Source organism: Ostrea edulis, chromosome 3 (genome assembly GCF_947568905.1).
Source record: "Ostrea edulis chromosome 3, xbOstEdul1.1, whole genome shotgun sequence".
NCBI classification, from domain to species: Eukaryota; Metazoa; Mollusca; class Bivalvia; order Ostreida; family Ostreidae; genus Ostrea; species Ostrea edulis.
The window spans coordinates 46,586,422-46,612,005 of record NC_079166.1 but is presented as its reverse complement, the minus strand read 5'-3'; the positions used below and the strand labels follow the sequence as shown (position 1 = coordinate 46,612,005).

At 35.2% G+C, this 25,584-nt stretch overlaps 1 protein-coding gene across 3 annotated transcripts in view; it reads left to right on the top strand.

Annotated features, from left to right (window-relative positions):
- Positions 1-351: 351 nt before the first annotated feature.
- Positions 352-25,584, top strand: part of LOC125674852 (uncharacterized) — a 28,976-nt gene continuing 3,743 nt past the window's right edge. Inside the window, exons 1-15 of one of the 3 annotated variants that reach the window (XM_056157938.1) lie at positions 352-709; positions 3,606-3,652; positions 3,862-3,973; positions 8,347-8,415; positions 8,649-8,719; positions 8,897-8,978; positions 9,260-9,322; positions 10,527-10,715; positions 10,930-11,067; positions 13,678-13,755; positions 16,284-16,348; positions 20,112-20,343; positions 22,336-22,446; positions 22,572-22,659; positions 24,161-24,237. In XM_056157938.1, coding sequence (XP_056013913.1) covers positions 3,647-3,652; positions 3,862-3,973; positions 8,347-8,415; positions 8,649-8,719; positions 8,897-8,978; positions 9,260-9,322; positions 10,527-10,715; positions 10,930-11,067; positions 13,678-13,755; positions 16,284-16,348; positions 20,112-20,343; positions 22,336-22,446; positions 22,572-22,659; positions 24,161-24,237 — 1,381 coding nt within the window. In that variant the 5' untranslated portion in view covers positions 352-709; positions 3,606-3,646. Of the gene's footprint in view, positions 710-3,605; positions 3,653-3,861; positions 3,974-8,346; positions 8,444-8,648; positions 8,726-8,896; positions 8,979-9,259; positions 9,323-10,526; positions 10,716-10,929; positions 11,068-13,677; positions 13,756-16,283; positions 16,349-20,111; positions 20,344-22,335; positions 22,447-22,571; positions 22,660-24,160; positions 24,238-25,584 lie in introns of those variants that run through there. The other 2 variants (XM_056157937.1, XM_056157939.1) reach the window with 2 other exon arrangements.

The window sequence follows — 25,584 nt, the reverse complement described above, 5'->3', positions numbered from 1 at the left end:
TCAAACATGGGGGATGTTTTCTCTATATAATCATTCCGAGGAAAGTTTGTCTACATAGTAAACCTTCAGAGCGGGAGTGTTTGAAACGGAAAGTTTTCTGGATGATACCAGCACACTCATTTATCTATTTAAGTTAGCTGGAACCTTGAGAGATTCATGCTGGAACTTAAAACTATTTTCATCAATATGATATACGAAAGTGGATAAAGTATCCGGTGAAAGCCTAAGATTAATTTATTTTATTTTTTTAAATAATAAGAAGGATTAATCAGGATTATTGGATACTTACCCCATTGTATGTTTGTTTCGCATTTTCACCTGAAGTAACGTACATTTAAACTTGCCAACCAATTGGGCAGGGAGAAAAATCAAAACCCCAAAATATTGTTTTAAAAAGTTACTGCTAACTGTTTCAAATCTTGGTTGATTTCATATCCAATCTATATACGATAAGGATATCTTTTCAATTGTCGTGTGATTTTGAGCCGTAAGCTACCCCAAAGATTAATAAAATCAGTCTTCTTGTTGAATTTCAAAATACGGCATCGCTGTATAGATATTGGATATTGGGGATAAATCCCTTCTAATTCCAAATACTTCAATGAGAGAAAAGCAACATTTGGCGTTAAAGTAATATCGTAATCAATTTGAGAGCCTTCTGGTATTCCGTACATAACTGAAAGGCTGCCATAAACAGATAAAGAAACAGGTAAGCATGATCATTCGATTGAAGAAAAATATTGTTTGATAAACCTTTGTTAAAAAGTAAATGTTTTATGCGTTTTGATCCCAAACAAAGGATGACAATTTGTGATTATTGCTACCAAACTTCGATGTTATACATGTAGGTGAGCAAATTATATTTAGATATAGATCTATATCTATTTCTTTTTAAAGATCACGGTATTTCCCGAATATTGTTGGCTGATCCACTTTCTGTTTTTCAAACTTGGCAAATTGTCAATTCTATACTTCAAGATGTGAAATAATTATTAATCATAATATGTACATCCAGTCGGCCGTAGTAATTATGAATTGACTCTCTCTCTCTCTCTCTCTCTCTATATATATATATATATATATATATAATTGAGGCTCACTTCTGGGTATTTCAAATCACTATGTAAATGGGTGAAGTAAGTAAGTAAGTAAATGATTTATTATAGTGTCATGTATTTTATACATTACATAATTGAAAAATACATTAAACAGAATAATAGGAATTTAATCACCCGGCCCATCGGGCCTATATGTCACTTTTAACAGAAAAAAAATCAAATAATAAATACAGTGGTACATGTATTACGCATTACTTTTACTATTTTGGTATATGATAGACTGTCTATAGGTGTATGCGGAGAACAGAAATTTTGCAGTTTGTTTTGGAAAATTCAATAATAGAATTTTTTTTTTGTCTAAATCTGACATATTGATCATAGTGGGGTTAAATCCGATACTGGTAAAAAAGATTACTCAAAGATTTGAATAAGAGGAACAATGAAGTAAAAAGTGACATTCATCTTCTACACTATCTGAAGAACATAAAGTACACAGTCTATCCGATAACGCCTCCCCCTTATACCGTCCTGTTTCAATTCTTATAGGTAAGACACCACATCTGAACTGGGCAAGTATGGAACGATGACTTTTTGGAATATCCACGATTACATATTTTTCTGTTTGAAAATCACTCATATTTTAACGGTTCGGTAGGTTCTAAGTTTTGGAACGTTTTGGACCTCTTCATTCCAGCCATCCATAAAATCCCGACGAAGTTTTTCTTCCACTGTGTTTAAGTTACAGACCATATGGTTTAGGAAATATACTGACATATCAAGAGATTCAAAGAGGAATTTGACTGTATTTGACCAATTTATGTTGTGTGATTGTTCCTTATCCCACATGAATTTTTTTTTCGTAAGCCTGTCGTCCGGCAATGTAACGAGTCGATTCCATAGGCGTAAAATATTCATTTTATGTCGATAAAATGAAGGAAGCCAACCACATTCTCCTTCAATAGCTAAAATTGGAGAAAAACGATGTACACCAAGAAAGTACCGCAATGCACGATGCTGTACAGATTCAATATTATGATATTTGCAATACCCCCATACACCACTGCAGTAATCCAAAATAGGTGCGACTCCGCTAAGGTACATTTTCTCGTATGTTCTGAATCCTACTGATTTATTCGTATGTAATTTGGATATAACAGCTCCTAGGGCTCGTCCCCCCGATTTCGCAAAATTTTCGCTGTTGTTCTTGAATGTGGAAAATTCATCAAACAATACACCGAGATACTTATAAGATGATACATAATCAAGAAGATCTTCTCCTATGTTGAATATATGATCACTTCGTTTTCGCTGGGTTTTTCGAAAATGTACTACTTTACATTTAGTAGAGTTGATATACAGCCTCCATTTCTTACACCAGCTAGAAACAACATCGAGCATTGCATCCATGTCGGCCTCATTCTGTGCAATTAATGCTATGTCGTCTGCGTAAGGGAGGACATTTAGTTTAAAGTCGTCGATTTTGGATTCCATTGTTTAGGTCTTTTAATTGAACAGCAAGATCGTTGATAAACAAGGCGAACAATGTTGGAGAGAGATGATCTCCCTGTCTAACTCCCGATGTACAGCCAAAACAGTCGGTAAAATAGTTACCTACACCAAAACACGACTCGGTATTTCGATACAAAGAGGGTGAAAAGGGGCATGATAACAAGTTGATATCTTATTTACCCACAGTTTCCATATTTACTGATGCATGTTCTTCCAGAAATACATGGTTGGATCATGCAGGGGGGGGGGGGATCATTCATAGCAGTTGCCAACAAGATTGTAAAATATCGTCCTCTTCATATGATTATATAACAAGAATTTTTCAACAACAAAATATCATTATGAGCTTTTATTTTAATGCAAAACAATTATCATTAAAAATATAAATACTGTGATATGAACATGTGTAGAACCTGTGTTCATATAAAATATCATGGAGCGATTTTCTCAGCTTTAAATCTTATTATTTCTATCTTTTTCTCTCTTCAAAAGTTTATTCATATACATGTATTTAAATACACACTGGGGCGTGCGTTGTACCAGTTCACGGGTGTTATCAATTCAATTGAAAAATCCACTCACCGATCCACTTCAATACAAGTATCGTAGAGAAGTAGAGTATAGAAGTCTAATTTTAATTAGATTGCATGTAATATTGTTCATACAAAGGCAGTATCATTTATACAAAAAAAACATGAATGATATTGTAATAATTCTTTAATAAATAATCATGAAAGTGGATGAAAAAAAGTATTTATTATTCATACAGCTTGAAGATGATAAAATTAAAGAAAAGAATAAAGTACATGGACTTTTCTGCTTAACCATTTCATTACCTATTGTACCAATTCCAACACAGGCCTTTGGGAATCTTTTGACTTTTTGTCTTTGGAGAGAGAGAGAGAGAGAGAGAGAGAGAGAGAGAGAGAGAGAGAGCTATATAGTTATTAAATTGTTTCACGTTATCCAAAGATTTTCCTTACGTATGCCATTGTTTGTTTTTGATTTCTTATTCAGTGCATAGATATATATTTTCAGAGATATCTGAGAGTTTATCGACCAGCAGAACGTAATCGAAAATGAAGGTAATAGTTGTTATGTAAATGTTTTGAAAAAATATTGCTATTTAAAAATTCTCTTTGGCTTCAAAATATTCTAACAATGAAGATGTACTCACGAATATTTATGGCCATTTCTAATGTATTTTTCTTATACTTAATTATACTCTCGTCCTTTAACAACTCAATATTTGAATATCATCAGTGAACAGTCACCGTGAATGAATGTATTTTAGGGGGAAAGTTGTCCTTGGAAAAAGCATAGGAAACGAGTCGAATCTTTACTCTGTTTTGACCTCACCAACAAAGAACGACGTAATATTGCAGACGCTGGCTATTTCTACCCAGGTATGTTTACAATATTTATCTCAATACAGAATTGACTTTGACACATATACATGTAAACTTAATAAAGAGATTATAGTCAAGTGAAAGATATATGTGAGATCAAGATTAACATGCCAAGGTTTTATATTCAATATCCTAAAGCATGCAGTCATTTCACTTAGTATTTGTACCCATTTTTGTCATTTGAAAGAAACTGATTTTATGGGTCATTTGTACATACACTGTATATCATATTAATCTAAGGTTGCTCGCTACAATGACACTTAAACATAGAGAAGTACTTCTTTTTTTTTTTTTTTTTTTTTTTTTTTTTTTTTACAAATCACGACTAAGATAACAGTTTCAAAGACATTTCTGTTTAGTCTTCAGTGCCGGATAAAAGTTCCTAATTCGAGCACAAGAATCATCTCGCGAAATGTGTCCTATTTCATAATTAGGGTATTTGTGTTTGTATAAGGGAAAAGAAAGCAGGGAAGAGAGTTACATGCATAATTTTCTTAGAATTTAAGAAAGGTGTTGCCTCAGCTTTTGAGCAAAATCATACAAGATACTATTACTATTTAGAAACTAGTTTAATATATATTCCTTTGATCCAAATATATCATATATTTGTTACTTAACCCATTTCATTTGATATTTTATTTCAGTTCAAATTCAGATTTGGTTTTGAAAGGAATACATTCTGTGTCGGAAGAAAACGCTTTATATATGCATATTTTTACCATTTCTAATATCTAATGTATTATCAATGTTTATATTCCTATATATGTGTTTTCAATTTATGATACAAGTAGAGACCTGGGACTATATAATCCCAATGTTGTATACATTTGTATTGATATATTTGTTTTTTTAACAGAACGCTTATTCTTTTTTTAAATAGTGTAATAAGTTCTTTTGGATTTTGTTAGATTGAGGCGGAAAAATGATAAATTGCAGAATGAACAAAATAGATTCATTTATTGAATTAAACAAAATGAAACAAAAGATATTTACGTTCACTCCTTTCACTCCACACACGAAACAATACACGTATCAACACTTCGCCGCGAGTTACGTCCCTTTGCGGGGTCAACCAAAGGTCAATCTGTGAAAAACCAAGTTTTCCTTCTTTACCTTACCAAATGTAAGATGTTATTACTTTGAATTTTAGCCAATTACCAAGTTTTCATACAAGTTAATGGGTTGCCCCAATCTGGGGCATATTGTAGTTGACTGCAATTGATGGAAAAATAACAGATATCAAAGCTACAGAGAGGAAAATTACAAAGGCCAACGTAGGGAAATACGATTTTTATCCGGGAGATGGCGGACAAGGGACGTAACTTTCGCGAAGTGTTGATACGTGTATTATGAATGATAAACAAATAACACTGATATTATCTGATACTATTTTCACAACTATTTGCTAATGTCACAATTCACTACTAAAATGCATTAGACCCAAAACTATTAGATATAAACAGTTTCAAATCACTGAGTAGGACACAGTATTCACAGTAGCAGAAATTTTTGAAAAACTTCCCAGAGACTCAATTTTTACAAATATATCAGTTTTGTTTCATTAATGCGCTTCTATATTTTGAGCCATTCCATTCGTTTTATTTCACTGAATGCACACTGAAAGAAACTTGTTATGGTTTCCCGCCAAACCGTGCTAAACATGCTTTCTGAACCATGAACACTCCTCAATAGGCTGAAGCTAGCAGCCACTTACCAGCAGCCAATAAAGCCGTAGAAGCTAGCAGCCAATAAGAAAGTTCATCAAAGTACTAAAAGTACTCAGACGGAATACTACAAAGTAGCACATAATAGTTTTTCACATTCTTTGTATCAAGTTTCATACTTAAAGGCAATTGAGTTCACTTGAAAGTTCCTGACGTTACATCGTATAGGGGGATAATGAATGCTAATAAGAAAATAATCTGTGAAGAGTCCACAAAAGGAGTATGTAGGCAAGGAAGGGGACCCTTAGGACTATCATCCCCCTTTCATTTTGGGGCTGTAGGGGCCTCCTTAGGGTAGGGCCACTTTCAGACCTCTCTAATAATTCCACATTGGGTGATGAAAGGAAAGAAAGCTGATAGACGGATAGAGAACAACGAGTTAAACATATAGAACCCTTAAAAAGGTCACATAGGCCTTAAAGTATAATTGAGCTCACCTGAAAGTTCCTAACTTTACATCATGTAGGGTAATAATGAAGGCTAATAACAACTTAATTTTTGAAGAGTCCGCTAAAAGAATATGCAGGCAAGGAAGGGGACTCCTAGGGGTATCATTTTCCGCCCTCATTTTGGGGCTGTAGGGGTACCACCTGGGGCCTCCAAATGGTGGACCACTTTTCAGACCTCTCTAGATTTACTAAAGGGTGTTGGAATAAGATAAAACAGATAAAGGACTAGACAGCAGTGAAATTAGACAAATAGAACCCTAAAAAGTGTCACATGGGCCTTTAAGGGCAATTGAACGGAATGTTCATGATTTTACATCATGTAGGGTCATAATGGAGGTTAATAACAACTTAATTTAAATGAATATACAGACAAGAAAGGATACCCCTAGAACTATCATTTTCCACCCTAAGCTGATCTGTCTGTAAACAATGATATTCTATCTCAATAACTTACAATATCAATAAAATAATTTTAAAAGATTGGCATTACTCTAGTAATTTGCCTAGCTAGCAAAGTATCACACTATTTCTGCTAAATAATCCCTTTTTCACATATAACACTTTCATCATACATGTATCTTAAACATATATTATACAAATACTACACACTCTATATACATCTTGATTTCAATCGATACTTACAGTGGTACTTTAAATACAAATATTTGTTTGCAACATGACTGTTACCATGCTTCGTAGTTCGTTTTCCAAACCTATGGTGCCACACAAGAAAAATAATCTGAAGAATTTTGAACAATAGCATTTTACACTTGTAAATGATGAAAAATACAGATTACAATATTCTGAAACATAGACAAAAATAATTTACATAACTGCATTTATTTGAGAGTGTAAAATATGAAAGTTTGAAGATTTAAAAACTATTTCGTAAAAAGAATGCAACCATAAGCTTCAATACTCAAGTGGTCTAATGCGCATGGCTAACAATAGAAGACCACTATACCCTGGTTCAAATCCCAGGTTTGCCAAAAAAGTTTTTCTTTATTGTTCTACACATACATAGAAATAGTATAAAAATACATCTCTTACACAAGCACTATGACCCTTATTTTCTCTCTTTTTATGATAACTTCCTATCTGTGTAGAATTTAAAAAACATACTTTCAAAAGAATAATACCATGAGGGTCCGGGTTACAATAGGTCCTCAGTACCCCTTGCTTGTCGTAAGAGGCGACTAAATGGGGCGGTCCTTCGGATAAGACCGGAAAAACCGAGCTCCCGTGTCGCAGCAGGTGTGGCACGATAAAGACCCCTCCCTGCTCAATGGACATAAGCGCCGAATATAGGCCTAAATTTTGCAGCCCTTCACCGGCAGTGGTGACATATCCATATGAGTGAACTATTCTCGAGAGAGACGTAAAACAATATTCAATCAATCAATCAATCAAAAGAATTAACAAAATTACAAAACTCCTGTCCACTTGTCTCTTTCATCCCTGTTCCTTCAATACACCACTATACAAATAAAGTTGTGATAATTACCTAAAGAATTTAATTTTATTAGAAGGTTCTATGGGGGAGGGAATCACTTTTTAGCTCACCTGAACTGAAAGCTCAAGTGAGCTTTTCTGATCACCCGCTGTCCGTCTGTCTGTCAACTTTTCACGTTTTCGACTTCTTCAAAACCACTAAGCCAATTTTAACCAACTGTGTCAAAAAAGCATCCGTGGGCAAAGGGGGTTCAGGTTCGTTCAAATGAAGGGCAACGACCTTCTCCAACGGGAAATAATCACGAAAATACAAAAATGTAGTGGGACCATTTAAAAATCTTCTCAAGAACCACTGGGCCAGGAAAGTTGAAATTTACATGAAAGCTTCCAGACATAGTGCAGAAATCATAGCCCCCGAGGGTAGGTAGGGGCTACAATATGGGATCAAGGATTTACATGCGAGTATATAGGGAAAATCTTCTAAAAAGCACTACTGGGCAAGAAAAGTGAGGGTCCCGGACCCGGACCCGGACCCTCACGAAGGCTTTCTGACATAGTGTAGATCCAAGTTTGTATACATGTAATTCATAATCCCCAGGGGTAGGTTGGGGCCACAATAGGGGAGCAAAGTCTTAAATGCTGACAAATAGGAAAACTCTTTGAAAAAGCTATGGCCACTGATATTTTATATAATTTACAGAAGTACTTTTCATATATTTTTTCACTTTCATTTTATATTATTCAGGGGATGGAGACGTGTTGGAGTGTATATACAAGAAGGAAAACGTTCCCACAGATCGGCTTACAAGAGGATGTATGTATAGATCGGCTTACAAGAGGATGTATGTATAGATGAACTATGAGGTTTCAGATATATGTATGGTGTATCACTTACGTACATCATCTTTGCATACATTGAACTCCATATATACATACACGTACACGTGCGAATTAGAAGCATTATCTACAATATGCAGAGCATATATGTGATTTCCTAATTAGATGTATATTTATTACAAAAATGACATACAAGCATAATTTTCATAGGGCATATCTTCGAGGATTCCCAGCACATGAAAGATTTTAAGGCAAAGCAGAAAACTGGATATGCCACAGAGGTACATGTACGTATTTTCAATTCACCTGAGCTGAAGGCTTAATTGAACTTTTCTGATCAAAATTTATCTATGCCTGTATCAACAATTTCTTCTTCAATCTTAAAATACATGTCCTATGGAATATGCATGAAATTATTAAAGTTTACGTGAAGTTTCTGGTTCCGTTTTCTTATTCAGAACATTACTGAACAGGACTGCAGTGTGGGATCTAATTTTGTTAACGACGACGTCTCTACATGTGCCACACTCCAAGTTGAAGGTAAATTTACTGTGATGTTATATATCTAATAATTTCCTGAAAACTTCACAAATATATTTACAGATATAATTCTAAGCGACGGATTCAAAGAGTTGAAACATGTGTATCTCAGTTACGATCAAGTAATGATCCAAATATAAACAACAAAACTATTACAGACAATCATGAAAATGGGCACCCACCTTACCTAATGTATTGTAAAACATTTGGACTTTAGGAGATCTAGACAGATACATTCTAGAAATATTTAAAAATGTATGTTCTATACTTTTTCTTCAAAGAACCGTTGGATATCAATAGTCAGGATCCTGACTGTCTGAAGACCACCGGAGCATCTCCTTGGGGTAAATAAATTTGATATACATGTAATTACCATTCGCGAACATCTGTTGGTTGGTTATGCAACCTCTATATTAGATGTACATGAGATATTTACAGAAATTATATGTGAAAACGCAAGACATTGTACATCGAAAGGATTGTGTTTATATATACATTGTACATGTAGTTGTAATGCAAAATACAACCGGCGTCTTAAAAAGTTTGTAATTCTCAATGTTTCCTAAACTTCTTTAGTAATCCATTCCAAGTCATATACATGTACTTGAAGCTACATGTAAGAATATTTTATGCATAAAAACATGTATTTAGATGTATGTAATTATGACGACACATATTGAATTTTAAATGCACTTAGAGTTACTCTCTTTACTAAATAAATGTCTTTCATATAATCCTCATTAAAATATTAGGCCTAACTGATGTTAAATACAAACTTCAGAGGTATAGTGCTACAACATATTTGAGAAGCGGTGTAAATCAATTGTGGATTTCTCAAAATTTCAAAGAACTTTTAGTAAAACTTTTTTTTTCAAAATCAACAGTACCATAACGTACAACTTTTCAATATTTCACACATTCATCCGTACAGAATAATCTTTTTGGCATTACAAACAACTGGTGTTTTAAATAGATAAGGAACTTGGACATATTCATATCTTGTAATCAATCATCCAATTAATTACTTTGTTAAACATGATTCTGATTCTACATACAAGTACTCTGAAGTTGATATTAAAACGATCCTTTGTTCGATGAAGCATGCCGACGTTAATGCCTTTTGAAAAACAAATCATTACTCGGTGTTCTGCGTACGTGTGGGGCTTTAGATTGCTTTACCCATGTCATTAGAACATTGATACACGTATAGACCATTGATAAGAATTATTAATTACACAAACAAAATATGTATGACCTTGCATGTACATGTATAAATCCGACTGGTGTACAATGTTGCTAGTTTTCATCTATTTACTCTTTATATTAGGATTCTCTGTCAAGTCTTTAACAACAATCTAGCTTGATTTTTGTGAATAGCAACAAAATTATTATACAGTTTGCTGGTATATTTTACGATAAAAGTTGATTATAAAATTTATGTTTATTTATTTTACTCATATTCTGCAATGAGATATCATATCTAGAAGCAGATCATTCTATCATCAGAATAGTAATGAAAATCTAATTTGACTGTAACATTAACTGCAGGTGATAAGGAAAATGTCGATTTTGTGTGTCATGATGGAAAGGGCTGTTTTGAGGATGAGGAAAAATACCATCAAGAAAAAATTCTAGATACATCTTTTGCGGATTCTGATGAGGCGAAAACATTAAAAAGTCAAAAGGAAGAATGGAAATTCTTGGAATCGCCGTCTGAAAGCATCCCCAGTAAACAAGGTAGGTGTCGTTCGTATGTAATGTTTGTTTTGCCGGCCCATTCAGGATTTTTTTTACTCTGGTAGAAAAGTCACCAGCTTTGTATTCCTATCTTAAGATTGATGCTGATTATTTCATTAATTTCCCCCTGCATCATTATATACTTCGGCTTTATATTTTGATGAATAAAACATTTATGTTCTAATGTTGTACTTATTACTTCATACCTCAACAGGTGTTCTCACTGGTAGGCACATAGAGATTGAAGTTAAGAAATGCGGTGGGAAAATGCAAGGAAAATGTGGCAACGAGATGGCGAATTCGTCGAAATGGGAAAACAAAAGTAATTTCAGGGGAAAACACAGGAATAAAGGTGACGTAGAGTTCATTGATGCATGTATATAAACCTTTATCAGATTAATACAATGTAATAATTTATATTTAATATTAAATAATTAAACAATATTCTAAAAATTGTTAAAAGTTGTAATGAGTTGCTGCATCCGTTTAAGACCCTACATCTTTTGTGGCAATCATTTGCATTAATTCAATTTACATGTCATGTTGACGTTCATACACATATTTTACACTAGTTTAGTTAAGAAATTGATAGATGTCCTAGGCCTTTCAAGTTTCCATCCTATCAGATCATCTTATTGATTGATTGTTTATTGATTAACGTTTGTCTGGAGGATTTTTCACACATATGTAGACGTCACCATTGCTGGTGATGGGCTTCAAAATTTAGGCCTATGTTCGGCGTCAAGCTCCGGTCAGCTCAGTATATTCCGTTACGCTACAACTCCAATATCATAGGGGAAAGTAGTCCCGGAGAATTTGACGCTGTATGGAGTTTGGTTCGGCGTTTACGGCCTTTGAGCAGGGAGGGATATTTATCGTGCCACACCTACTTTGACACATGACCTCGGTTTGTGTGGTCTCATCCGATGGACCCCTCATTTCGTCGCCTCTTACGACAATCAAGGGTAGTGAGGACTTATTCTATACCCCACGGGATCATCTGAACTAAAGGGAATTTTTAAACCAATCTTAGCATATTGAATCAGTGAGTAAGAAAAATCAGGACTGAAGGAAAAAACGACGTTTTTCTGCAAAATATGGTTACCAGAACTCCTCTTACATTCTACACAATAACCAAATATTCTCTTGGAAGATGATTGGTGATGTTCTGTAGATGTGAAAGAAGTTTCGAAATTTTCATTTTCACCCACGTTGCCAAACAGGAGTTGAAAAACAAAGTTTTTCTACAAAAACCTGGTTCCCAGAACTCCTCTTACATTTTACAGTGTACCTAGTAGCCAAAGCATCTTTTGGAAGATGATTGGTGGTGCCCCGAAGATGCGCAATAAGGTTTCAAAAATCTCATTTTCACCCTAGGGCCCAAATGGGGGGGGGGTCGAAAAATTGTGGGGTTAATTTTGGAAATAAAAACAACTAAAAATCTGGTTCCCAGAACTCTTACATTCTACACAGTAGCCAAATCTTTTGGAAAGATGTAGATGTGTTTTTGGATATATCATATTTATCCTGGGGACCAAATGAAGGGGAAAAACGATGGGTTTTTTCAACAAAAAGGAAGATTGATTATTTATGGTGTCCTATAGATGTGCAATTGGTTTCAGAATTTTCATCTTCACCCTGGGTGTCAATTGGGGGTTGAAATACGTTTTTATATAGAACAACCTGCTTCCCATAACTCTTCTAACATTCTTACATTTTATGCAGTAGCCAAATCATCTTTTGGAAGATTGGTGGTGTCCTTTAGATGTGAAAGAAGTTTTCGGAATTTTCTTTCTCATGTTTAAGGGCAAATGGGGTGCAAAAAAACTGGTGTTCGGTGTTTTGTATCATGTTTAACAAGAATATGGAATAAGGGTTGGAATCTCAACCATTTTAAAGGTATTTGATTAATAACAAATGGAGGGGGTCGGGATGACCACAGGACACTTACCCATCAGAATACTCAACGTATCTGGACACATATGATTGATTGTATCTTGCTTAACGTCTCGCTCGAGAATTTTTCACTCATATAGAGACGTCACCAAGACCGGTGAAGGGCTTCAAATTTAGATATATGCTCGGCGCTTACAGCCATTGAGCAGTGAGGGTGCCACACCTACTGTGACAAGGGTACTCCGTTTTTAAGGTCATCTCCGAAGACCCGTGACATTCACATCTGAGCGTTTGGCGATGGAACTGTCACTACCTGTTTTGACGAATTAGGTATGTCGCGGCCGGAATTCGAACCCCGGCCTTCCGCATGTAGGGCGAACTCTCTAACCTCTTGGCCACCGCGGCGGTTTGACACACATGTATGCAGCAAGAATATATACTTTAGTATATTTAAAGGCAGACACTTGTGCACAGGTCTTGTGACAACATCAAGGTATAACTAGGTATAAATATCTGGAAAATGATTAACATTTTAACGTTTGTGACATTTAAAATTCAAATCACTATTTTTGCCTCGCCCTGACTTGGCATCACAGGTTGAAATCATTTATATATACACTACATAACGATGTTTTCACATAGTTTGACAAGTTGTACCTTTCTGCATGTTTTAGATCATTTGTAGATGTTTCTAATAAATTCCTATGTTAATTTTCTTAAGTACACATTGTTTATGGATGTTTAAATGATACAAAATCTATTTCAATTTCACAAATGGTTAAATGGTCTTAAAGTTATTGGGAGGGAAATTTTTACAACTTTTAAAAGAGTGTCCCTATACTTTTAACGTTGAACCCTTCCTTTTGGCCTATGCTGGGGAGGATTATAATTTTAGATTTAAATACAATACTACATCATCATTATTTTTTAATCATCTCCCCTTGAAAGAAAAAAAAATCATACCCAAGTTTCCTTCAAACTGGTCCTGTGTTTCTATAGAAGAAATCGAAATGTGAAAAATCAAGAATGACCACAAACAAAACAAAACTTGACAAATCTATTACAGGAATCAAGGATTTCTGTCGTGATGTCTTCTGCAAGAGAAATCTGATAGATCTCATCAGCATTGGATGTTGCATTAGAGGTAAAGGTTTATCACTTTTTTGTTGTTGTTTGTATACGCCCGCCATTATTATGTTATGGCGCTGCCCGTGCGTCTGTCTGTCTGTCTGGCTGTCCGTCGGTTTGAGGTCATGTTTTCCGGATTTATTATGCCCCCTTCAAAGAAAAGGGACATATTACTTTGCACCTATCGGTGGGTATGTCGATCCGTCGGTCGGTAGACCACATGTTGTCCGCTCAATATCTTGAGAACCGTCTACTTGATCGTAATATATTTCATATGTGGGTTGGTTATTGGTATGAGTTGGAGAAGATCCCTATTGTTTTTCAGGTCCAAAGGTCAAGGGTCAATCTACTGTGGACTTAGAAAGACACTTTCCGCTCAATATCTTAAGATCCCTTTCTTTGACAAATATTAAACTTGGTGCATCCCAAGGAGTAAATTATCCCTACATATTTTGAGGTCACATGGACAAAGGTCAAGGGTCAAACTGGATATGGGAATATACTGACCACTCAATATTTAGAAAACCCTTTGCTTGACAGACATCAAACTTGGTACACTGGTACAGCTTTAGAAGAAGATGACCCTCTTGATTTTGAGGTCACATAGTTAAAGGTGAAGGGTCAAACTGGACATAGGAAGATACTGTCCGCTCAGTATTTTGAAAACCCTTTGCTTTACAGATATCAAACTTGGTACACTCGTATATCTTCAGGGGAATATGACCCCTGTTGATTTTGAGGTCACATGGTCAAGGGTCAAACTGAACATAGGAATATATAGCTGCAGAACTGTAGCTCTCCGAAAAAATTATGTTGACAGACCGGAGAAAATCTCCGGTCTGTCAACATATTTTTTTTTCGGAGAGCTAAAGTTCTGTAGCTAAGGAATATACTGTTTGCTCAATATCTTAAGAACTCTTTGCTTGACAGACATAAAACTTGGTACAGTTACATATTCAGGAGAAGATGACCCTATTGATTCTGCGGTCACATAGTCAATGCTCAAGGGTTAAACTGGACATAGTATTATATTGTTTCCTATATCTTAACAATTACATGTATTTCTTGATTGACACCAAACTTAGTAAACTGGTACAGCATGAGGAGTAGATAACCCCTATATATTTTGAAGTCACATGGTCAATCCACTCCTAACATAGGAAGATATTGTTTGCTCAATATTTTAATTGGTGATACTACTATCAATTAAATGATGCATGTGTATAACCCTTTTCAATCTTGTTTCCGTAACAGATGCATGCATGACTTTGAAATTTGGTCACAATTTCTCCCTCAAGAAGTGTAAGAGTGAGTTTGCATTTCAGGTGAATTGGTCCGTCCTTGACCTACTTTAGGGCTATAAGTAGGTCAAAGAGTTTTCCGGATTTTTTTCCGTTACATATACAGATATTGCCCCGAAATTTACACATAAGCTTCCTCTAAGAAGAATACAAGTTCAGATGCATTTCAGCTGGATTGGTCCGTCCGTGTATGACCTACATTAGGATTAAAAGTAGGTCAAACAGTTTCCCTGGCTTTTTTTTTTCATTATGGGTACAGATATTGCCCTGAACAGTCTTCCTCTTGGAAGAATACAAATTCAGTTTGCATTTCGGCTGGATTGGCCTATCCTTTACCTACTTTTGGGCTTTCGCTTAGAGGAATACACGTGCAGTTTGTATTTCAGCTGGATTGGTCCATCTTTGACTACATTGAGCTAAAAATGGGTCAAACAGTTTTCAGGGCTTTTTTCATTATGGATACAGATATTGCGCTGAAATTTAGTCACAGGCTTTCTCTTAGAGGAATACACGTGCAGTTTGTATTTCAGCTGGATTGATCCATCCTTGACTACATTTGAGCTAAAAATGGGTCAAACAGTTTTTCGGGCTTTTTTCATTACGGATACAGATATTGCCTTGATATTTAGTTAAAAGCTTCCTCTCGGAGGAATACAAGTGCAATTAGCATTTCAGCTGAATTGGTACACTATCATTTACTTTAGGGGTAGAAGTAAGTCAAACAGTTTTCCAGGGGGGTTTTTTTTTTGGTATGGTCACAGGTATTGCTCTGAAATTTTGTCACAACCTCCTTCTCAGAGAAATACATAATCAGTTTACATTTCAAACATTTCAACTTAATTAGTGCATTATGACCCACTTTAAGGCTTTTCTGTTCAGAATGTGTGTTGTATCAATTCAGAGTGCACAATATGCTTCCAGCTTGAATTTCACTGTCTGATGGGCGTATATTGTACCGTTTGCGGTACTCTTGTTTTATATACGAGTGGATATGTTTTAATATATGTGGGGAAAAACTAAATGTTTGGTGATTGTAACTGAAATTCAAAAAGTACCATTTCAATCATCAATGTGAATGGACTCGCGTCATAACAATAAGAGTATGCCTTTCTCTGCAGAACATGAATACATATACCTACAATGTAGAATAGACTGAGAATGTTTGTCAAAGATCAGCAGTGTTTATATTGTAGATGTACAGAACATCGTGTTTTACATGTTTTGTATGGTTTTCTACTCACAGATGTTTCCACTGGGATTAAACCTAATGCAACGACGTTTGTCATTTTTCTCCTATTAGCAGTACAGGTAAATATTTTCAAAACAATGACTGATAAGTAGTTGTTTGTGAACATTAATTGACTTTGAGGACTCTATCACACCAATGAACATTTCAACATAGTATACGACGAATTCAGACAACGAGGTTTGTGCGTAACGAATAATCACTATTCGTGTTGACTTTTAAGACGCTTCTTTCGCGAAATCAAAAGTTTCGCGCTTGTTCATCACTAATTTATATCGATTTAAAATCAAGTCCCTTTGTGAATATTACTTGAGGCCTTAGATTACGCCGAACGACTATTGACACCAAATTCAATTCTCGCACAATATGAAATTTTACAGCACTTGCCATCACTGTGTGATTTGATATTACGGGAAATCGGAATTAAAGATGTTTGGAACTCTTCAGATAAAGAAGTAACAAAAATTATGCTTCACTCTAGTAACTCTTGTATACAAGTTAATGATGGCTAAATACGATTCATCATCTGATACAAAACTATCTGCCAGATTTGAAGATTATTTTTCAGAATGTTGAAAACGAATATCCTAGTACCAAAAACTTATTTCTATTATTGCCTACTTATGTTTGGTAGCGGAAGGCGACTCAAAAATAATTCACAGCACCGTGTATTTCCTCCACTGTATGCGGATATGTACTTAGTGTGTTGTCGCTAATGACAACCGACCGCTATGCAATGATAACTTAAATGTAACAATTTGTCCACCAATCTCCAGGCACGTTGCAACTGGGGGGATACCCTCTCCCCCCTTCGATTCACATGGGGCGAAAATTACTCTTTATTATCTCATACAAAGCTCGTCATTTTTGCATGCATCAATATATTAGCTGGTAACTTTTTATAGCAGTGATGAATTGTAGTGTAAGTGCAGTTGAATTAAATTCATGCACTGAGTATTCCCTTCCTAAAACGACGCTTATTGTCTGAACTCGTTATACCTGAATACATTTAGTGTGCTTATCTACTGCAAAGTTGTCCAACTTAACGCAGGATACCAGATGTCGTTGGACAGACTACATATTAGAATCTCAACGGAATGGGAGACAAAGTAATAGTTAAGATAGTCCATAATATGAATTCTAAAATCGTTAATTCTACTATTTATTCTCTAAGTATTCAAGGATTTGTGCTTTACTATGCAGGGATGTTAGATATAATAACCTTTTGACCAAATGCTCAAACCATACACATGTATGTTACGTTATCAGTTATCGTATTTTATTTTATATCATTATGTACAAATGTACTAGTCATTAATCAATAAACAAGAAGACCCACAGGCCTTATTGGTCATCTGAGTACTAGCGAAAAGGTATCACTACTCCCAAGGGCTACGAAAATCTAGAAAAAAATTCCTGTTCTGAATATCTAAGCTAAATGCTAATGTTCAGCAACAGTATAAAACAAGATGTGTTCTTAAAACTTCACTGTCCTCAAAAGTGCATACACTGATGAAAGGATATACATAATATAATTAGTGTATTAACATTAAAAGACATGATTAATTTGGACCCATCCTACAGTAAAAGCCCTTTTTTGTGAAATTCACCATTTTTGTGCATCCTTTTCTGCTATTTCTACATATAAGTGTGCATTTAGATTTTATATAGTATCAGCAAACTTACATATAAATACTATATACTAAGTTTGGCCCCATCCCGGGGTCAGAGCCCTACCCGGGGAATCATGAAATTTCAATTTTGGTAGAGGACTTCCTGCTCTACATCACTATTTATTTAGTTTTTCTTACACGTGTGCGGTTCTTGAGAAGAATATTTTGAAAATTGGTCAATTTTGGGCAGTTTTCCCCAGCCGATAGGGCCCCAGGGGTGCAGGAGTCCTGAAATTTACAATTTAAGTCCCCCTCGTCCCGAAGATGCTTCATACTAAATTTGAACAGAATAGAACTGGTATCAAGAAGTTAAAAATGTTCCAATTGTTAACGCAAGATACACGACAACGGACGACAACCAATTACATTCTATTGCAATAGGTCACAAGAGCTTACCTAAAATTGTAGATTATATGGACGACCTAGGAAAATATAAAGCACCGAAATAGTGGTAATATATGACCATAGTGCTATTTTGGACAATAATTGAAAGTAAAGGGCATTTAAAAAACATACCAATATTTCCTTTGCCTATATTTTCATTTAAGAAATAAATGTCTATAATAGGGTAAGAAAATGTTAAAAAAAAAATTACACCATACATGGACAGAAATTGCCCATTCTTATATTGTATTCATAAGCTCCATAATAAAAATAGTTAAAAATAATAAAATTACGAGAAGAGCAAAGATGGACCCCTCAAAACACCAGAGGTGAGATCAGATGTCTAGGAGGAGTAAGCATGCCCTGTTGACCAGTCACATTGCTATTATGATCAGGTAAACAAAGGAATAAATAGCCAAAATCAGTATTTAAAGAACGGTTAAATAATTAGTGTGAATGCCTCATCCAAATTTATTACAGACAACACATTGGTGAATTTGAATATCACAAAATGAAACATTTTAAAAATCTACACAACATTTGAAAAAGAATTACATGGTACTCATGAGTTAATTGCTAGCAAAATTGAAACAGGAAAAATTCGCCACATCTTTTGCAACATGTGCTCTAGATGACATAGAAATACATATAGACAGTGGGAATGGTGCTGATAACCTGCACATCAATGTCTGGAAAATGTCACAGATCACTTCAAATCTCTAGAGTACATGCATCTTGGCAGGAGATGACTTCAAATGTACTTTGAATCTAATGACAATGTATTATCCAAGTTTCTCATTGGGTTTCATAACCTTTTATTTCTTTCCTTCGCCCATTCTTACTCAAAACAGTAACAATGTCCATTGTTACACGTCACTCCTTAAAAGTAATTTATTGGTGTATGTTAGAAAGTACACAGGCAAATGCGCCTCACGTGAATTTCAGATGAAGTGCAGTAAACGTAAAATTCACGTAAACATTTCATATGAATTTCACATAAAAAGTTATTCACGTGAAATTCACGTTAAATCTTTTTACACCAATTTCATGTGAAAAGAGATTCACGTGAAATTCATGCTAAAAGATTCATGTAAATTCCATGTGATAAATGTTTTACGGAAGATTCATGAAAAAAAATAACAACATCAAAGTAGAATATAAATAAAGACATTAGTCTATTTATGTTTACCTAATTATAAACATGTTTTTCAGGGTGGATCCAGAAAATTTTCAAAGGGGTGAATTGTGACCCAAATTCGTACTTTTTCCTCCCTGGCCCAAAATGACAAGTAAAAAAATCATATCTATTAAAAGTGCTCAACCAAAAAGGGGTTTGTGTTGCAACCCCCGTAACCCCCTTTGAATCAGTCATCGGTTTTTGTACCGAGTGACTAAAATGTTGACAATTACCATACATAAACATTTTACTTTGTATTGTAATTTTTCAAACATAAAGATCATGTATTTTCTGCAACTTGTCATTTGTATGAAACCAATCTATACATCCTCATGGATTGGCGAAAGTGTCATCACAGTATGCTTGCTCCTCCTGGGCACCTGATCCCACCTCTGGTGTGTCCAGGGGTCCGTGTTTGCCCAACTATCTATTTTGTATTGCTTATAGGAGTTATGAGATTAATCGCTGTTCGTTATCTTCACCTTGCATGAAAAAGGGAATACTATACTATCTTTGCATTTTTCATTTACACACAAAGATATGTTAGTGATCCTTTGTTGATATCATATATCATGATAGAGTGTATTTCAGATTACTGATGTTAATTCAAATGATGTATGCTTGATCAAACAAAAGCAAAGCATAAATGATGTGGAATCATGCCCAAAAACTGTAGAAGAATGGAATAAAAGAGCTAAAGAAAAGAGATGCGACGTGGTATCATCATTTTGTTCCAATGATTCAAAAGTGGAGTATCACTGTGTTTTGAATCCTCAAGAAGATGGTTTGATGGAAGTGTGTGCAGATATATGGTACAGTGCCGGTATGTTTCTACATTACTTGTGTTCATTAGTTGTCCTGGTTTAGCTGGTACTCTTGAAATCTAATTATAATGTCCTCATGTTTTTGATATTTTTCATATTGTTGTATTCACATCAAACGTTATGTTTGAAGTTTTCATATTTAAAACTGACACTACAAAGTCCACTTTATTGAGACCCGTGCTTCCATATGCCCCAATTCCTCACAGAAGAGCCTCAAACTTGCATCTGTACCTAATTTTGACAGATATGACGCTTCAACAGCCTTGGGATTGATCGACCCCCTAACCTAGGCAACCACCTCACTCATACAGACTTTATCATAAATAATACACACATTTTGAAGAAGGTAGAAGTTGAGAACACAATGAAAATAGTTACAATGAAAAGGTGAAGATAACGAGTAGTAATCAAACTTATAACTCCCACAAAGAATACACAATTACGAGTAGGGCAAACATAGACCCCTGGACATACCAGAGGTGATATCAGGTGTGTAGGAAGAGTAAGCATTCCCTGTCGATCGGTCACACCCGCCGTGAGTCATATATATTGATCAGGTAAACGGAGTAATCCATAGTCAAAATCAGTGTGCAAAGAAAGCCCCAATTGGTATGAAACATGTCAGACAGCATTTTACCCAATGACAGGTTGTATTGGTAAATTAAATCGTTACATGTATAACGACCATAACATTTGCAAAATGCCGACTTAGATTTAAACGAGACTGTTGAAACCCCTGTAAGATCAACTTATTTGTCAGTTGCTTGTCTCGATTTAAAATCTTACCAATCACAGAACAAGCTCTTGCGTATTGAAACAGTTGAATGACATAAACACCACATGCTTACTCCTCCTAGGCACCTGATCCCACCTCTGGTGTGTCCAGGGGTCCGTATTTGCCCAACTATCTATTTTGTATTGCTTATAGGAGTTATGATCTTCACCTTGCATGTAGGTTATGATGGAATGGATATTGCTACATAAATATGGGAATTTAACGATGGAGAAGCTGAAGTCATAAAGTTGAGTTTTTAGTTTGCCGTTAATGTACACAATCACACTTAACATTCTCGAAATATTTCCACTCCGTCGAAGATTTAATAGTATCGTAGCTCTATCCCTTGACATAGCCTTTATCAAAGCAAACATTGATGAATAGCACATTTTCCAATCAATTTCACAAATTATCTTATTCTAGAATATTTGATCCATTATATCTAAATATGATTCCAAAGACTCTCTTTCTGTGGCTTTTCCTTCAACATCGAAGAAAGGTTTCACTGAATGATGGGTGAGAAACGTTTGAGGCAGATGTACTCACTATATTAAGATATAAGGAAAGTTGCGAAAATTATGTTGAATTATTCATATACCAGCAGTATGGTTGAAATGGTCTTCAAAAACACAAGAGAGAAAAAAAGGTGTATATGATATATTTGAATTCAAAGGTAAATATTAATGTCACAACTCTTTTGAATGAGCAAGATGCTGCTGAGGTAAAGTTTGAGCCACTAACCTTTCTCTTCTTATGTCTTCTGAGTCGTCACGATAAACTTTTTTATTCGTTCTTCATAATTTGGATAATTCTAATATACATTTGTCTGAAATTGTACTTTATTCTCTTCGTAGATTATACTAATCATAATCTTGCATATAAAAAGGTGTTGCTTTAAATTTTGAAGCAGAGCTAAATAACTGCGTTCAAAATCTATTTTTAAAGAAACAAAGGATATATATGAAAATTATCAGATCCATACAAATAGCATATGACAACAACGAAGTTTAACATTTGTAATTAAAGAGCAGGTAATTGAAAAATGCGTAAGGTGAGTACGATATACACTGTACTGATGCATATTATAACAAGGTGAGTAAGTGATACATATTATAACAAGGTGAGTAAGTGATACATATTATAACAAGGTGAGTAAGTGATACATATTATAACACTTTTCGACCATTTTATTGAGTTGTATTGCATTGTGTTTTAGGCTTCTGCATAGAATGGAATGAAAATGGACTACAGGACAACTATGATTTGGATTGTAAAAACTACAGCACACCATGTCCCGGGTTTTATGTTTCAAACATGACGTACAAATGTAAGCAATGGCACTTCTGATTATAAATGTCCAAAAAAAATACAAATTTAGATAAAACTTCTTTAATCCATACATGCTGGCAGATTCACACACAGAGTACATAAACTAATGTCTATATCTTTCAGATCAAGAGTGTTATGGGATTTATGCAACCACTCCAAATAATACAGGTGACGGTGGGTCATCCAGTGTACAACTGATCATAGGCATTACGTACGTCAGGTTTAACGTTTGCTCTAAACAGCTGTGAATATTACTAGATCATTAGGGTTCTCTCTCTCTCTCTCTCTCTCTCTCTCTCTCTGCGTGTGTGTGTATTTTTTCAAACTGTGGGCTATCCCTGCAAAATCTTTATATGAAATTATATCATTGGGTTACAAATCAAGTATGAGTTTGGGCTTTCTTGACCTATTTTTGAAAAGCGATGGACCTTGTATATTATACTTAGTATGGGTAAGAGATTTGACAGTTTTCCGGACATTTTGGCTATCCCTGCAGTTATTGAATTACAGATGTAGTAGGAGTTTGGGCTTATTGACCTATCTTTAAAGAGTTATGGACCTTGAACTTAGCAAATAATGTCACAAAGTGGAATCCTTTTTTGCGCTTGCCTCACAATGATATCTACTTTCATTTGTTGTCTACTTAAACTTTAATGTATTTCTAAAAAATCATTTCCGATTATCAATTATGACGAGTTAAGCATAAGTCATTTGGGATGTAGAGCAGGAAGACATCTACAAAAATTGTAAATTTCATGATCCCGGGGTGGGGGTTCTGACCCTAGGGCGAGACCAAACTTACTATATAGCATTTATATGTAAAACAATTAAATAATATATTCTTTAGTGCTATTGATACTAAATGGATATTTAGAAAGAACAAGTAGTCCTTTACCAAATTTGAAAATTTCATTATCCCAGGAGTAGAGATTTTGGTGTCAGGGTGAGACCAAAATGGTCAGTTATCAAATGTGTAAACAATAGAAAGTTTTAACTTCTCGATAACTACCATATCAATTCTTTTCAAATTTGCTATGAAGCAAGGAACAAAGGGGACATGGATTGTAAATTTCAGGACTCCTGCCGTAGGGCCTTAGGGGCAGGGCAAAAACGGTCCAAAATTTACAATTTTTAAAACTGTTCTTCTCTAGAACCGCACATGTTTCAGAAAAAACTAAATGCATAATGATGTAGAGCAGGAGGGCCTCTACCGAAATTAGTAAATTTCATAATCCCCGGGGTAGGGGTTCTGACCCCAAGATGGGGCCAAACGTAGTATATAGTTTTTATGTGTAAGTTTCGCGATGTTGTATAAAATCTTAACTGCATATTTAGGAATACCAGTAAAGGGTGTACAAAAAATGGTGCATTTCACACCCCAAAAAAAGGGTTTTGACTCTAGGATGGGTACAAATTAGTCATATCTTTTAATGTTTTAATGTTAATTCACCAATCATATTACGTAAAACCTTTCATCAGTGTATGCACTTTTGAGGGTATTGAAGTTGAAAGAACACATCTTGTTTAATACTGTTGCTGAACATTGGAATTTAGCTTAGATATTCAGAACAGGATGGGGTTTTTTTTTGTGATTCCATAACCGTAAGGAGTAGTGTTACTTTTTCAATAGTACTTAGGTGAGCGATAAGGCATGTGGGCCTCTTGTAATGAAATTCTATTTATTTTTTTTGGTGTTTCATTTTTCTTCTTAGAATTTCTATCGTCGTTGGAATATGTTTTGGCATTATGATTCGACTTATATGGCGTAGGAAACAAGCAAGACACACGGGTAATTATGACAGAATATCATTTAAGCGTCATTATGAATATGTGATCCATCATTGTTAACATTCCTTTCCTCAAGTGCTGAGTAAAAATAAGCATCAAAACTGAAGGTACATGTAATCTTTTACATCTTGTAATTGAATTGGTTGGTTGGTTCCTCTCGAGAATATTTCACTCATATGTAGACGTCACCATTGACGGTGAAGGTCTGCAAAATTTAGGTCTATGCCCAGCACTTCGGCCTTTGAGCAGGGATGTGTATTCATCGTGCCACACCTACTGTGACACGGAGCCTCAGTTTTTGCGGTCCCATCCGAAGGAGCGGCATCATGGTATAAACAAATACATGGATACGTGTATTTCCATTTGAAAACTCGTATCTATGTGGTTCCAGAGATTAAATTCATGCAAAATTTAAACATCATTTGAAGCCCGACAAGGTCCCAAGTATTGTGCTTTGAACAAAATTTGATATACATTGATGATGTTTGCATATTGATTTGCGAAACTCTAGAATCATGAATATTTAGATAGATTACTGTATATTCCTATGCCATATCAAACTCAAACCGGGTCCCGCACAGATATTGGGATCATGATTGAATACACTAAAATACGAATTTGAGCAATTGTAGGCTTGCAAATCCCGAGAATGGATTTTCATAGATGTTTTAACATGTTGTCGTGACAAACTACAAGTATACAGTATTCATTTCCTTGGAAAAAACCAAACGTTCACGTTTTGATCAAACTTGAATCTTCACTAAATAGGGAAAGTCCTAGTATTTCAAGGCACCAGTTTGCAAACAAGTTGCTGTTACAGGAGTTTAAACAGTCTCGTTTAAAGTCAGCATTTCGCAAATTCTATGATCGTTATAGTGATCTAGTTTGCCAATATAGCCTATCATTGAGTCAAATGCTGTCCGATGTGTTTCATACCGATTTTTATGCCGTTCTTGGCACACTGATTTTAACTACGGATAACTCCGTTTACCAGATCAAAACACGGCTCACGGCCGGTGTGGTCGGTCGACAGGGGATGCATACTCGTCCTAGGTACCTGATCCCACCTCTGGTATGTCCAGAGGTCCGTGTTTACCCAACTCTCTATTTTGTTTTCCTTATACATATACGTATATGGTAGGAGTTATGAGATTGATCACTGTTCGTTGTCTTCACCTTTCATCTAAAAAAAAAAAACCACTACCTGAGAAGATTTTTATTTAAAAATTGTCCTTTATCCCCAATTTAAAACTTAAAACCTGATTGTGGCCCCACCCTTGCCACTGAGGTAATGGTTTTTGCATGATATAGGGAAATATTAATGCAATTTTCGGGTTTTCTGTGTCAC